This window comes from Bos taurus, chromosome 6 (assembly GCF_002263795.3).
Source record: "Bos taurus isolate L1 Dominette 01449 registration number 42190680 breed Hereford chromosome 6, ARS-UCD2.0, whole genome shotgun sequence".
In the NCBI taxonomy this organism is placed as follows: Eukaryota; Metazoa; Chordata; class Mammalia; order Artiodactyla; family Bovidae; genus Bos; species Bos taurus.
The window spans coordinates 19,754,151-19,768,958 of record NC_037333.1 but is presented as its reverse complement, the minus strand read 5'-3'; the positions used below and the strand labels follow the sequence as shown (position 1 = coordinate 19,768,958).

At 36.3% G+C, this 14,808-nt stretch overlaps 1 protein-coding gene across 4 annotated transcripts in view; it reads right to left on the bottom strand.

The window, feature by feature from the left end:
• Positions 1–14,808, bottom strand: part of PPA2 (inorganic pyrophosphatase 2) — a 96,874-nt gene that overhangs the window by 36,661 nt on the left and 45,405 nt on the right. For all 4 annotated transcript variants that reach the window (NM_001076396.2, XM_005207659.4, XM_005207660.4 and 1 more), the window contains 1 exon segment: positions 12,387–12,513. In NM_001076396.2, the coding sequence (NP_001069864.1) occupies positions 12,387–12,513 (127 nt within the window).

The following is a 14,808-nucleotide window of genomic DNA, read 5'->3' as shown; positions in this document are numbered from 1 at the left end:
CAACCTCACTGACATCAGCCTTAATAATATTTTTGTGGATCTGACTCCAAAGGCAAGGAGCCTAACAAAAGCAGAAATAAACAAATGGGACTACACCAACCTAAACAGCTTTTCTGAGCAGCAAAGGAAACCATTATTAAAATGAAAAGGTAACCTACCTTTGAATGGGAGAAGATATTTGCTAGTTGTATATCTGATGATGGACTAACATCCAAAATATATCAAGAACTCATTACAATAACAATACAACAACAAAAAACCCCAATTCAAAAATGGGCAGAAGATCTAAACAGACATTTTTCCAAAGACATACAGATGGTCAACAGGCATATGGAAAGATGTTCAACATCACTATCAGGGAAGTGCAGATCAAAGCTACAATGAGACTCCACCTCACAGCTGCTATAATGGCTATTCTCAAAACGACAAGGAGTAACAAATGTTGGGGAGAGTGTAGAGAAAAGGGAGCCATTGTAAACTGCTGGGAGGATTGCAAACTGGTGCAGTCACTATGGAAAACTGTATGGAGACTTCTGAAAAATATGGAGGCCAGGGACATGTGTGGCGAGACGAATATCATCAAATTTGGTTAGGTGATTCCATCTCCTAACTGAACATATATCAGAACCGTCATCAATTATTCTAGTTCCAAGACTGGATTATCTAGCCAGCAATGAAGGATAGATTAACAGAACGGTTTTCAACTAGAAAGAATCCATAAAATCACTCAGGGAGATTTATCAAACTATATATCATGCACACCTCTAACTTCCCACCCACATCCCCATATGGAGAACTGTACCTCCATGAAAAAGATAAAAGAAAATGAAAATGCTGTTTCTCTAGCATTATTTTCACAAACGACAACATGAAGTGAGGAAAGCATTATAATCAGATGAGGATTTTTGTTTCTATTTTTAGACAAAAGCCAGTAACTCAAATGTAATGCCATATCTCCTTACATTACTTAAAAAAAATAAAGATAATAGATAATGTGCTTATGTTTGAGATTTATCAAACTATATATCATGCACACCTCTAACTTCCCACCCACATCCCCATATGGAGAACTGCACCTCCATGAAAAAGATAAAAGAAAATGAAAATGCTGTTTCTCTAGCATTATTTTCACAAACGACAACATGAAGTGAGGAAAGCATTATAATCAGATGAGGATTTTTGTTTCTATTTTCAGACAAAAGCCAGTAACTCAAATGTAATGCCATATCTCCTTACATTACTTAAAAAAAATAAAGATAATAGATAATGTGCTTATGTTTGAAGTTCTGCCCAAAGAGAGTAAAAAAGAAAGGAGGAGGAGGAGGAGGAGGAGGATGCTGCTTTCACAGGCCCAAACATGTGCGTGACCGGCCTCTAAACAAAGTCCACAGGAAGCAGAACATATGTTTCTAATGACATTTTATAAACATTCATAAGAAATAATAATTGCCTCCTGTAATACTCACTGTATTTTCCACATCAAAAACAGAGGTTCCAGCTCAGAGAACAGTTTTGTTATACTTACTCGGGATCTCTCAAAGGTTCTCACGTTTTCCACACTGGTCTACATATCTTATCAATGTCTGTACTAAAAATATATACTAACATCATGAAAAAATGGAAATTAATACACTTCAAAATAAGTTAAAACCAATCACAGCATTTCTACACAAAAGACTATCTGTACTGTATCAAGAAACTCTTGGAAAAGACTTGGTAGATTTATTTCCCAAAATATAAATATTCATTGTCATTTCATGAGAAATTTTACATGACCAACAAAATGAAAACCATCCGAGTGCCTTGTATGTAGTAATCCAAATGTTTTTCTAACCTAATTTTAATTGGAAGCACATAATCCAGTGGCTAAAAGCTTAGACTTTGGGTCAGCCAGCCCTTCACTGAAGTTTCAGCTCCACCACTTAAAGCGTCCCTAAAGTACCTAAAAATGTGCCAATGTCCCCAAGAAATCTATTTCATGATCCTATAAGTGTTTCATTAAGCACTAACACTGAAGATTATTGATGTCTTACGACAGGCTAAAAATAATGGATTGAAATATTCCTAAAACAACCAAAATTTAGAGAAGAAAAACTCTAGGGACCATTTACTGACTAGAGGATCAACCCCACAACATTAGAGATGAAGAATGCGTCAGGAGGTTAGGTGACCTTTCTAAGGTCTGATAACTAATACATACAAGGCAGGGTTTTAGAATTAAGGTCTCCTCTACTCCTCACATCATAGGACTATAACTGAAGCCTGAAAAAACACTGGGAGAGGTCAAGGTTCAAAAAAAAAGGCTAAAGATTCCCAGTAATTTAATTCTATTCCTTTTTTTTTAACTCTATTCTTAATTACAGTACATTTTACTCAATTTGTTCCTATTCCTCAACCACTTCCTCCCACACTCCATCCCTACCCACCCAGGCCCTATTAAGCAATACCTATTAATGAAATCAAAAGAATGAAGATCAAAAGAGCCATCTTTTTTACTAGGACTTCTAATCATAATTATCCCACTGATGTTTCAATTATTTAAGAGCAAGTGGTCAGCACTCCCAGAACACCAAGGCCACAGATACTTTTATGAGGGGCGATGTGATGCAGTGGTGAAGAGCATGGGCTCTGGAGTGCAACTGGATTCCAGTGGCTCCCATAAGCCTTTAGAGAAGTCACCAACTGACCCCTGCCCCCAACAACCAATTTCTCAGTTTCCTAATTTGAAAAAAAAAAAGAGAGAGACAGGGGACACCAGCACATCTTGACTGAACTTAGGCAAACATTAAGCAGATATTGCAAAGAAGCATTCAGCATAGTTACCAGACATACAGTATTTGTTCCAGAAGTGTTAGAGCTTTGAGGATGACAATGGTGACATGCCAGCCCCTGTCTGCACCAAGTACATGTGCAGGAAAGCAAATGCAACTCCATCCTTTCAGGTTACAGAGGTTAACATGAATATTTTCCCCTAAGATTACTATGTTGTGCCCTATTTTTTCCCTAAATGACAAGATTAGCTTGTTTTTCAGGAATTAAGCAAATCAAATATCAGTTAATTTGGCTTATTTTTAAAATAATAATTGAAGGGGCACTAGAAGTATTTAGTTAACACATGAAAATTTAAGTCAAATATATTTGGCCTTTAAAGAAAATGAGCTTCCCTGGTGGCTCAGAAGGTAAAGAATCTGCCTGCAATGCAGGAGACCCATTCAATCCCTGGGTTGGGAAGATCCCCAGGAGAAGGAAATGGCAACCCACTCCAGTGTTCTCGCCTGCAGAACTCCATGGACAGAGGAGCCTGGCAGGCTACAGTTCATGGGATCGCAAAGAGTTGGACACAACTGAGTGACTAACACTTTCTTTCTATGAAAGAAAAGAAAAGAAACTACATAGTTTGACTTTCAAATTTCTTTAAATGTAAGGTGAAATTATACAAATATGAAATAAAGATAAATTTTGATAATTTCAGGACAAGTGTAATGCTGGCCTTTGAAAAAGTCTCAACTGCCTCTTTTAAATAATCCCTTATTACTCATATGATTTATTCATCCCAGAATGTATCTACATTAATATAATTGTGCTGCTTATCAATTTTTGAAAACTTTAACATCATTGCACAGGCAGTATTTATTACAGGACAATAGATAGCAGTTTTCATTTAATACCAAAGAAAATAAATTTTTATTACTCTGCAAGTTGACATAGCCTCCAGGCTTAAAATATCTCCTCATGACATTACTTTACCTGACATGAGGTCCTTAGGCATCATTGGCAGTTCTGAAGAGGTTCAAACATCTGTTTGGTGAGTATATGAACCTTGACATTATAGGAACTGCTTGCTTTAACCAAAGAAATGACATATGCCCTAGGATTGCAATTTCAATCTTCTTAAAAAGCTCTGAACTTGGTTATTTCATAACCAAGAACTATTATCCCTAACAGCCAAGGCATTCTCTACTAACAACTTAACTGCCCTACATAAGGAGTCTTATTAACTCTTACAAATTAAGGTACCATTAGGAGCATTAGGGGCTGGAACCTAATTACAGGGCATTAAACAGTCTTGGTGCTCATCAAGTGTTAATGACCCAGTCAAAGTGCCCAATTTTCTACCAAACAGTATAAGGAATTTGTTTGCAAGTGTTATTTAGACTTTTTTTAGATTTTCAAAGTGGCTACTCCAATTCTGAAGGAGGTCAGCCCTGGGATTTCTTTGGAAGTAATGATGCTAAAGCTGAAATTCCAGTACTTTGGCCACCTCATGCAAAGAGTTGACTCATTGGAAAAGACTCTGATGCTGGGAGGGATTGGGGGCAGGAAGAGAAGGGTACGACAGAGGATGAGATGGCTGGATGGTATCACTGACTCGGTGGATGTGAGTCTGAATGAACTCCGGGAGTTGGTGATGGACAGGGAGGCATGGCGTGCTGCGATTCATGGGGTTGCAAAGAGTCGGACACGACTGAGCAACTGAACTGAACTGAACTCCAATTTCAGGAGGCAAAACTTGAAGACTTAAATATTAATGTTAAAATAACAAATATAGCTAGCAACCAGTTTCTAACTGAAATGTGCTTTCTTATGCAACGACACTTTTAGTTCAGTCAAGTCAAAGTTTAAAAACCTATACACATTAAAACAAGATATTACAGTCTACTGAAGTCTGTACATGTTCATTAGGATAAAAGAAGTTATTACCTAACAAATAAAACAACACCAGAACTTCCTTGCAAAAAACATAAATGTGTTCAGATTAATATGGAAAAAAAAGAGAGAGATAAAGTGTACTGTCTATAAATTGTCTTTGTTTTCAAATAAGAAAAAATAGGTACTGACCATGTAAAAAACAGTTTCTTTTCTTAAGGTAGTAGAAATGAATAGCAGGGACTTATTTTTTAAGTAACAATTTCTAAGTAACAATTTTTTTGTTACTTTCTAAGTAACAATTAAAATATACAGGAAATATTAAAAAAATTTCTCTACACATTTCTACATTGCACACATCTTCAGAAAACTACTGATTTTTAAAAAAATTTCCAGATAGTTACCCTTCCTTACATGGTTTTAACCCTTCTTCATATTGAATAAAAATGCCAAGTATAGATGACAATGTTTAAAACTGTTAAAAAATCATACTCCTTTGTGATAGAAATTTCAACTCATATACAGTAACTTATACTTAAGTTTACTACATTAGATAATTTAAGAGTATTTAAGTATAAGTTGACCAACAAAACAAAATAAACTATTTCTGACATGTTTGGACTCTGACATGTATGAGCTCAATTTTCCCAGGCATCTTCTGTAAAAATTTTTGGAAAGGTACACCATTCAAAAAATGAAAATAAAAAGAGAATATGAAAGAATCTAAGAAAGAATAGGACCAATAACCCAGAAAGGCAATGAAAAGAAACCCCATGATGACAGCTATGCAGCAGGCCTGTCCAAGATCAGTCATTCAATAAACAGCATGATAAATGAAGTGAATGACACTCATATAATATTGTAAATGCCATTTGGTAGTTTTCAACTATCAGATTTAAGAGACAAAACATGATAAACATCTATGGTGAAAGAACAGAACCTACACATTATAAATGCTGACACTAGAGAACTCATAGTATAGCTGAGAGAAGCTGGGAGGCAAGGGGCAGAGAAGGAAAGAAGGGTAGAAACCTCAATGTCCTGGTTTTACACTGGGCAGCCACGAGTTACTGTTCAAAATTAATGAAGCAATAAATATAGTTTGAAGTGTAATACCTAGAGCTATTAAGTAACAGAAGAAGAAATGTGGTAACAAAATTGAGAAATGTATAAGATGTTAAATTTCTAATCTTTCAAAGCAGCAACTTGAAAGAAAAGAATCAGAGGTATGAGGCACATTGATTACAGAAGAGAAGCTACCAATCGAGAATTAAAAACATATGGGGAAGGAGATACCAGAAGTAAGACTGGGGGTGGGGGTGGGAAAGGGAACATTACTTTTCATTTTATGTATCTTTTTTATACTTCTGAGCTTTTATTTCTAAATATATGACTATTTTTATAATTTTTTAAAAAAAAGTCATCTAAAATCATGTGTTTGTGATTTTAGAAGGAAAGGGACATATAATAAAATGTTTAAAAGTTACCTGGTTTAAGATTAAATAGTGTTGATTTATTTTCAAAGATTTACAGTCGATAGAAAATAGCATCAAACTTTTAACATCTATTCGCTAGTATTTATTTAATCATATGAATCCAAACATACATTCTTATGGTGCTACATTTAAACCATGAGTTGTTACAAGAGACATTTCCCCTAATCTCAAAATCATGAAGCTGATTCCTTTATTTCTGAGGTCCCCTCACCCTTGCCAAGGTTCTATTTTTAACCTGTAACATTATATAAAATAAGCCATGTACTTACAATACTTAAACTTCTCCTGAATTATAAGTTATGTATCTTTAGAAGATGAATTATTGTGATACAAGATAGAGCTATTAAATATTGTGATCAAGTCATATAATCTGATTTTGTAAAAATTTCTTCACAAATTTAGGAAGCTTTCAACCCCTGTGTTAGCGAGCATCTCTCAGTTCTCATCCCTTCCGATTCTCCTCTTCAGAGCTGCTAATGAAAACACAGACAACACAGCAGGCTAAGTAGTGAAGGAAAAAGTAAGGTTAGGAATGATCTCTGTCCATTAATATTTGCATTCTAACCTTTAGGAAACTCTAGGAGTAACATACTTATCTTATGTAATTTGGTTTCAAAACTGCTAGTTACAAATACTGTAAAAATTACACAAACATGAACTGCTCAGTATAGTATGGTAGATAGATAGCAGACTTTTTTTTTTTTTCTAATTTTATTTTATTTTTAAACTTTACATAATTGTATTAGTTTTGCCAAATATCAAAATGAATCCGCCACAGGTATACATGTGTTCCCTATCCCGAACCCTCCTCCCTCCTCCCTCCCCATACCATCCCTCTGGGCCGTCCCAGTGCACCATCCCCAAGCATCCAGCATCGTGCATCGAACCTGGACTGGCAACTCGTTTCCTACATGATATTTTACATGTTTCATTGCCATTCTCCCAAATTTTCCCACCCTCTCCCTCTCCCACAGAGTCCATAAGACTGTTCTATACATCAGTGTCTCTTTTGCTGTCTCGTACACAGGGTTATTGTTACCATCTTTCTAAATTCCATATATATGCGTTAGTATACTGTATTTATGTTTTTCCTTCTGGCTTACCTCATTCTGTATAATAGGCTCCAGTTTCATCCACCTCATTAGAACTGATTCAAATGTACTCTTTTTAATGGCTGAGTAATACTCCATTGTGTATATGTACCACAGCTTTCTTATCCATTCATCTGCTGATGGACATCTAGGTTGCTTCCATGTCTTGGCTATTATAAACAGTGCTGCGATGAACATTGGGGTACACGTGTCTCTTTCCCTTCTGGTTTCCTCAGTGTGTATGCCCAGCAGTGGGATTGCTGGATCATAAGGCAGTTTTATTTCCAGTTTTTTAAGGAATCTCCACACTGTTCTCCATAGTGGCTGTACTAGTTTGCATTCCCACCAACAGTGTAAGAGGGTTCCCTTTTCTCCACACCCTCTCCAGCATTTATTATTTGTAGACTTTTGGATCGCAGCCATTCTGACTGGTGTGAAATGGTACCTCATAGTGGTTTTGATTTGCATTTCTCTGATAATGAGTGATGTTGAGCATCTTTTCATGTGTTTGTTAGCCATCTGTATGTCTTCTTTGGAGAAATGTCTATTTAGTTCTTTGGCCCATTTTTTGATTGGGTCATTTATTTTTCTGGAATTGAGCTGTAGGAGTTGCTTGTATATTTTTGAGATTAGTTGTCTGTCGGTTGCTTCATTTGCTATTATTTTCTCCCATTCTGAAGGCTGTCTTTTCACCTTGCTGATAGTTTCCTTTGATGTGCAGAAGCTTTTAAGGTTAATTAGGTCCCATTTGTTTATTTTTGCTTTTATTTCCAATATTCTGGGAGGTGGGTCATAGAGGATCCTGCTGTGATGTATGTCGGAAAGTGTTTTGCCTATGTTCTCCTCTAGGAGTTTTATAGTTTCTGGTCTTACGTTTAGATCTTTAATCCATTTTGAGTTTATTTTTGTGTATGGTGTTAGAAAGTGGTCCAGTTTCATTCTTTTACAAGTGGTTGACCAGATTTCCCAGCACCACTTGTTAAAGAGATTGTCTTTAATCCATTGTATATTCTTGCCTTCTTTGTCAAAGATAAGGTGTCCATATGTGCGTGGATTTATCTCTGGGCTTTCTATTTTATTCCATTGATCAATATTTCTGTCTTTGTGCCAGTACCATACTGTCTTGATAACTGTGGCTTTGTAGTAGAGCCTGAAGTCAGGTAGGTTGATTCCTCCAGTTCCATTCTTCTTTCTCAAGATTGCTTTGGCTATTCGAGGTTTTTTGTATTTCCATACAAATTGGTGAAATTATTTGTTCTAGCTCTGTGAAGAATACTGTTGGTAGCTTGATAGGGATTGCGTTGAATCTATAAATTGCTTTGGGTAGTATACTCATTTTCACTATATTGATTCTTCCAATCCATGAACATGGTATATTTCTCCATCTATTAGTGTCCTCTTTGATTTCTTTCACCAGTGTTTTATAGTTTTCTATATATAGGTCTTTAGTTTCTTTAGGTAGATATATTCCTAAGTATTTTATTCTTTCCGTTGCAATGGTGAATGGAATTGTTTCCTTAATTTCTCTGTTTTCTCATTATTAGTGTATAGGAATGCAAGGGATTTCTGTGTGTTGATTTTATATCCTGCAACTTTACTATAGTCATTGATTTCTTCTAGTAATTTTCTGGTGGAATCTTTAGGGTTTTCTATGTAGAGGATCATGTCATCTGCAAATAATGAGAGTTTTACTTCTTCTTTTCCAATTTGGATTCCTTTTATTTCTTTTTCTGCTCTGATTGCTGTGGCCAAAACTTCCAAAACTATGTTGAATAGTAATGGTGAAAGTGGGCACCCTTGTCTTGTTCCTGACTTTAGAGGAAATGCTTTCAACTTTTCACCATTGTGGATAATGTTTGCTGTGGGTTTGTCATATATAGCTTTTATTATGTTGAGGTATGTTCCTTCTATTCCTGCTTTCTGGAGAGTTTTTATCATAAATGGATGTTGAATTTTGTCAAAGGCTTTCTCTGCATCTATTGAGATAATCATATGGTTTTTATTTTTCAATTTGTTAATGTGGTGTATTACATTGATTGATTTGCGGATATTGAAGAATCCTTGCATCCCTGAGATAAAGCCCACTTGATCATGGTGTATGATCTTTTTAATGTGTTGTTGGATTCTGATTGCTAGAATTTTGTTAAGGATTTTTGCATCTATGTTCATCAGTGATATTGGCCTGTAGTTTTCTTTTTTTGTGGTATCTTTGTCAGGTTTTGGTATTAGGGTGATGGTGGCCTCATAGAATGAGTTTGGAAGTTTACCTTCCTCTGCAATTTTCTGGAAGAGTTTGAGCAGGATAGGTGTTAGCTCTTCTCTAAATTTTTGGTAGAATTCAGCTGTGAAGCCGTCTGGACCGGGGCTTTTGTTTGCTGGAAGATTTTTGATTACAGTTTCAATTTCCATGCTTGTGATGGGTCTGTTAAGATTTTCTATTTCTTCCTGGTCCAGTTTTGGAAAGTTGTACTTTTCTAAGAATTTGTCCATTTCTTCCACGTTGTCCATTTTATTGGCATATAATTGTTGATAGTAGTCTCTTATGATCCTTTGTATTTCTGTGTTGTCTGTTGTGATCTCTCCATTTTCGTTTCTAATTTTGTTGATTTGATTTTTCTCCCTTTGTTTCTTGATGAGTCTGGCTAATGGTTTGTCAATTTTATTTATCCTTTCAAAGAACCAGCTTTTGGTTTTGTTGATTTTTGCTATGGTCTCTTTTGTTTCTTTTGCATTTATTTCTGCTCTAATTTTTAAGATTTCTTTCCTTCTACTAACCCTGGGGTTCTTCATTTCTTCCTTTTCTAGTTGCTTTAGGTGTAGAGTTAGGTTATTTATTTGACTTTTTTCTTGTTTCTTGAGGTGTGCCTGTATTGCTATGAACTTTCCCCTTAGGACTGCTTTTACCGTGTCCCACAGGTTTTGGGTTGTTGTGTTTTCATTTTCATTCGTTTCTATGCAAATTTTGATTTCTTTTTTGATTTCTTCTGTGATTTGTTGGTTATTCAGCAGCGTGTTGTTCAGCCTCCATATGTTGGAATTTTTAATAGTTTTTCTCCTGTAATTGAGATCTAATCTTACTGCATTGTGGTCAGAAAAAATGCTTGGAATGATTTCTATTTTTTTGAATTTACCAAGGCTAGCTTTATGGCCCAGGATGTGATCTATCCTGGAGAAGGTTCCATGTGCGCTTGAGAAAAAGGTGAAATTCATTGTTTTGGGATGAAATGTCCTATAGATATCAATTAGGTCTAACTGGTCTATTGTATCGTTTAAAGTTTGTGTTTCCTTGTTAATTTTCTGTTTAGTTGATCTATCCAAAGGTGTAAGTGGGGTATTAAAGTCTCCCACTATTATTGTGTTATTGTTAATTTCTCCTTTCATGGATAGCAGACTTTATAATCAGACCAAAATGAGTTCAAATCATGGTTCTACTACTTAGTAAAAGTGCAAACTTGGGTAAATTATTTAAATCCTTTGAGAGTCTTCTAAATTAAGAATAATAACCAGTGTTTGCCTATGTTAGGGAATTTAAGATGTTAAATCACATCTCTAACAGTATTGGGTAAAGACTAGTTTCCTTAGACTCTCAGCCTCTCCAGTTTAAAGGGACATTCGTCAGCACATTTTGTGACTTTAGTGTGCCACATCACAAGTGAATTAGCTGAATGATTTGTTTTTGCTGGCTGTTTCATCATTATATTATCAGGTCTCATTAGAGGAGAAGCTAATGTATTAAAAAAAACTCTTAAGCTGGTTATTTACTCTTGTTGCATATACATACACACATATATATGCATACATATACATATATATATGAGAAATATGATAATAAAGAAACTCAGGGTAAAATAATTAGATAAGAAATATATATGGTTTAATATGGGCTCAGTCTCATATTTTAATTGTACTTTTCATGTTTTAGTTTTGGCCCTGAGGTTATATGTAGTTTACCCTATCAGACCCCTTCCTTTCTCAATTGCAAGCAAGATGGCATAAAATTTCTCTTGCTCCATGTTCAAGAAAAGATTTTAAATGCAGATAAATTAGGAGAAAAAATGTGTTAATGAGTTTCAGTCAATTCAGAAATGGTATACTTTCCAGTTTAGATAAGAATTGAGGCCTAGAAAAAAACAGGATCCTGAATAAGGATGAAACCAAAAGGAGAAAGGTTAGAAAAACAGGGGGAAAAATTGGTGAAAGAACAATAATAGTGGCCACATATTCAACACTTGATGTGACAGCCAGATTCTTTAAGTAAATCATCTCTTATACTGTGAACAACCTCACAAGTAGGTATAATTACCTCCACTGATAGATGAGCAAACTGATATTCAGAAAGATTAAATGATTTATCCAAAGTCACTTGGGTAGGAAGTAGCACAGCCAGAATGAAAACTGAAGTCTGTCTGACTCCAAGGAAAGTCAACTCTTCACCACACAAACTATTTTGGGAATTTAAATTTCCAGGACATCAAAATTTTGCTAGAGGGCAGTTATCTTTCCCTTCAATTGTACAAGAGAAAACAAAAACTAGGTATAAGAACAGTTTATGTCCTTGATGGCTTCCCTAGTCACTTCCCTGGTGACTCAGATGGTAAAGAATCTGCCTGCAATGTGGTAGAGCAGGGTTCAATCCCTGCGTTGGGAAGATCCCCTGGGAAGGAAATGGCAACCCATTCCACGATGCTTGCTTGGAGAATTCCATGGACAGAGGAGTCTGCTGAGCCATAGTTCATGGGGTAATAGACACGACTGAGTGACTAACACAACCAACATGTCCCTGATGAACACCCGCCCCCCCCACTTTATTTTCTCCTGTTATTCAAATGAACAAAATAGGGATTTAAGAAAGGAGGAAGGGTGAGAGGGACAGAGGTGAGGGGGAAGGAAAGCCATCCAATGTACTTTCTTAGTGTGAACTACCGGGTTTGTCTGCATCCTTTTCTTTCTCCTGTTCCTCCCAGCAGTATGGCACAACTCAGACACAATCATACTGAACTGCCCTTCATAGTCCATGGAGAGAGAATTAGAAAAAAGCATATAAATTTAACTCCCAAATACATACATTGTGCTTTACACAAGCCCCTTTTAAATTCTAAGAATTCCAATGACACACTGATCTACTTCTGTTTCTGGAGAGTTACAGACTTACCATGAAATTTTGAGGCTTCAGGATCATTCACATTGATAGCAATTAATTTCCAATCTGTTTCACCCTGATCAATAAGAGCCAAAACTCCAAGGATCTTCACATGAACAACTTCTCCACGAGAAAGAACCTTTAAAGAAAAAAGAAATTCAGAATCTGCAAGGCTTTGGAGAAGTTTACTCATATATTATAAAAATTCATATGAAAAATTAAAAGCACTACAGACTGAAACTTAATAAAGCTTTAATAATTAAAATCATTATAAACTCAATCATAAAGCTTTTTATGATATACTTTTTAGAATAGATATCTTAATCCCTTTTTAGAAACTGAAATTATGTATAGATCTTAAAATTTAATGTAGCAGGCCCAGAAACTCATACTAAACAGGAAATAAAGCCACGTACATCATGTTATAGTATAAATCTGGCTTACACGGCTTGGGGGTAAAAAGAGACATGAGAATTCTTTGAAACTGCTTAACAGTACCTTTTTTGCAAGCTATATTTATCAGTTACTAATGAAAAGTAAATTTTTACCATATCTGAATGCAGCCTTAAGATAATGAATGACAATCAAAGAATTATGAATATGTTAAAGATACAGACAGAGCAGATTTCACAAAATGTGTTAAAAGATTTTAAGAGAAATCAAGAAATAGCATGATGTTGAAGCAGATGTTCCTTGTGCTAAAGAAAGTTATTTCAGTGGTTCCTTTAAGTTGCCAACACCAAGTTTATATGCATGCATTCCTTCTATAGCCTTTTATTTTTAAAGGTTTATTTGGCTATAGAATTTCACTGTAAACTGAAATCTCAACACATGCTTCAGAATAATTCCTTCAAGATTTAAAATGCAGTTTTACAACTGGAAATCAAGGTATGCAAATTAAAGTCACTGTTGTGTCTTGAAATTATTTGAGAGAAAAAAGCAGATCTTAAACCATAAAGTCAAATACATCTTTTCCCAAACATTTGCAAAATGAATCTAAAATCTTAATATAACCTGCATGAAGCTGAATCAGTTTATCCAACAGATTAAGTGAAATGAAGTGAAGCCACTCCGTCCTGTCCAACTCTTTGCGACCCCATGGACTATAGCCTATCAGGCTCTTCCGTCCATGGGATTTTCCAGGCAAGAGTGCTGGAGTGGACTGCCATTTCCTTCTCCACCAACAGATTAATGTGACCGTGTAAACGAAACTGAAATACCACTTTTAGGAGAACATACACAACTATATTGACCAGATTCTCACATGTTTGCTGCTGCTGCTGCTAAGTCGCTTCAGTCGTGTCCAACTCTGTGCGACCCCATAGATGGAAGCCCACCAGGCTCCCTGTCCCTGGGATTCTCCAGGCAATAACACTGGAGTGGGTTGTATACAAAAAGAAAGCGCCTCCTTTCTTAGAGGTTTGCAATCGTCTTGGAGAGACTTACATACCTCGTGCCAGGAGGTCCTTTATAAAACAAAAATGTTCAGTTATCACATAACCATCAAGGAAAGGTAACTACACTGGCTAACCCAGTGATAAACTAGAGCACTGGTTCTCAACCAGAGGCAATTTTGCTCTCTAGAGGACATTTGGCAATGTCTGGGACACATTTGGTTGTCACAACTTGGTGGGTATTATTAGCATCTAGTGACAAGAGGCCAGGGATGCTGCTCAGGATAGTCTCCTGTAACAGAAACATCCACCCAAACTGTCAATAGTGCCACAGCTGAGTAGACTCTGGGGCAGGGGTGCCTATCAGAATTACTGGAAACCAGAAAATTCTGCAAGAGATAGGCATACCAGATCACCTGACCTGCCTCTTGAGAAACCTGTATGCAGGTCAGGAAGCAAAGTTAGAACTGGACATGGAACAACAGACTGGTTCCAAATAGGAAAAGGAGTATGTCAAGGCTGTATATTGTCACCCTGCTTGTTTAACTTATATGCAGAGCACATCATGAGAAACGCTGGGCTGGAGGAAGCACAAGCTGGAATCAAGATCGCCGGGTGAAATATCCATAACCTCAGATATGCAGATGACACCACCCTTATGGCAGAAAGTGAAGAACTAAAGAGCCTCTTATGAAAGTGAAAGAGGAGAGTGAAAAAGTTGGCTTAAAGCTCAACATTCAGAAAACTAAGATCATGGATTCCAGTCCCATCACTTTATGGCAGATAGATGGGGAAACAGTGGAAACAGTGGCTGACTTTATTTTTCTGGGCTCCAAAATCACTTCAGATGGTGACTGCAGCAATGAACTTAAAAGACATTTACTCCTTGGAAGGAAAGTTATGACCAACCTAGACAGCATATTAAAAAGCAGAGACATTACTTTGTCAACAAAGTTCCATCTAGTCAAGGCTATGGTTTTTCCAGTGGTCATGTATGGATGTGAGAGTTGGACTATAAAGAAAGCTGAGCACCGAAGAAT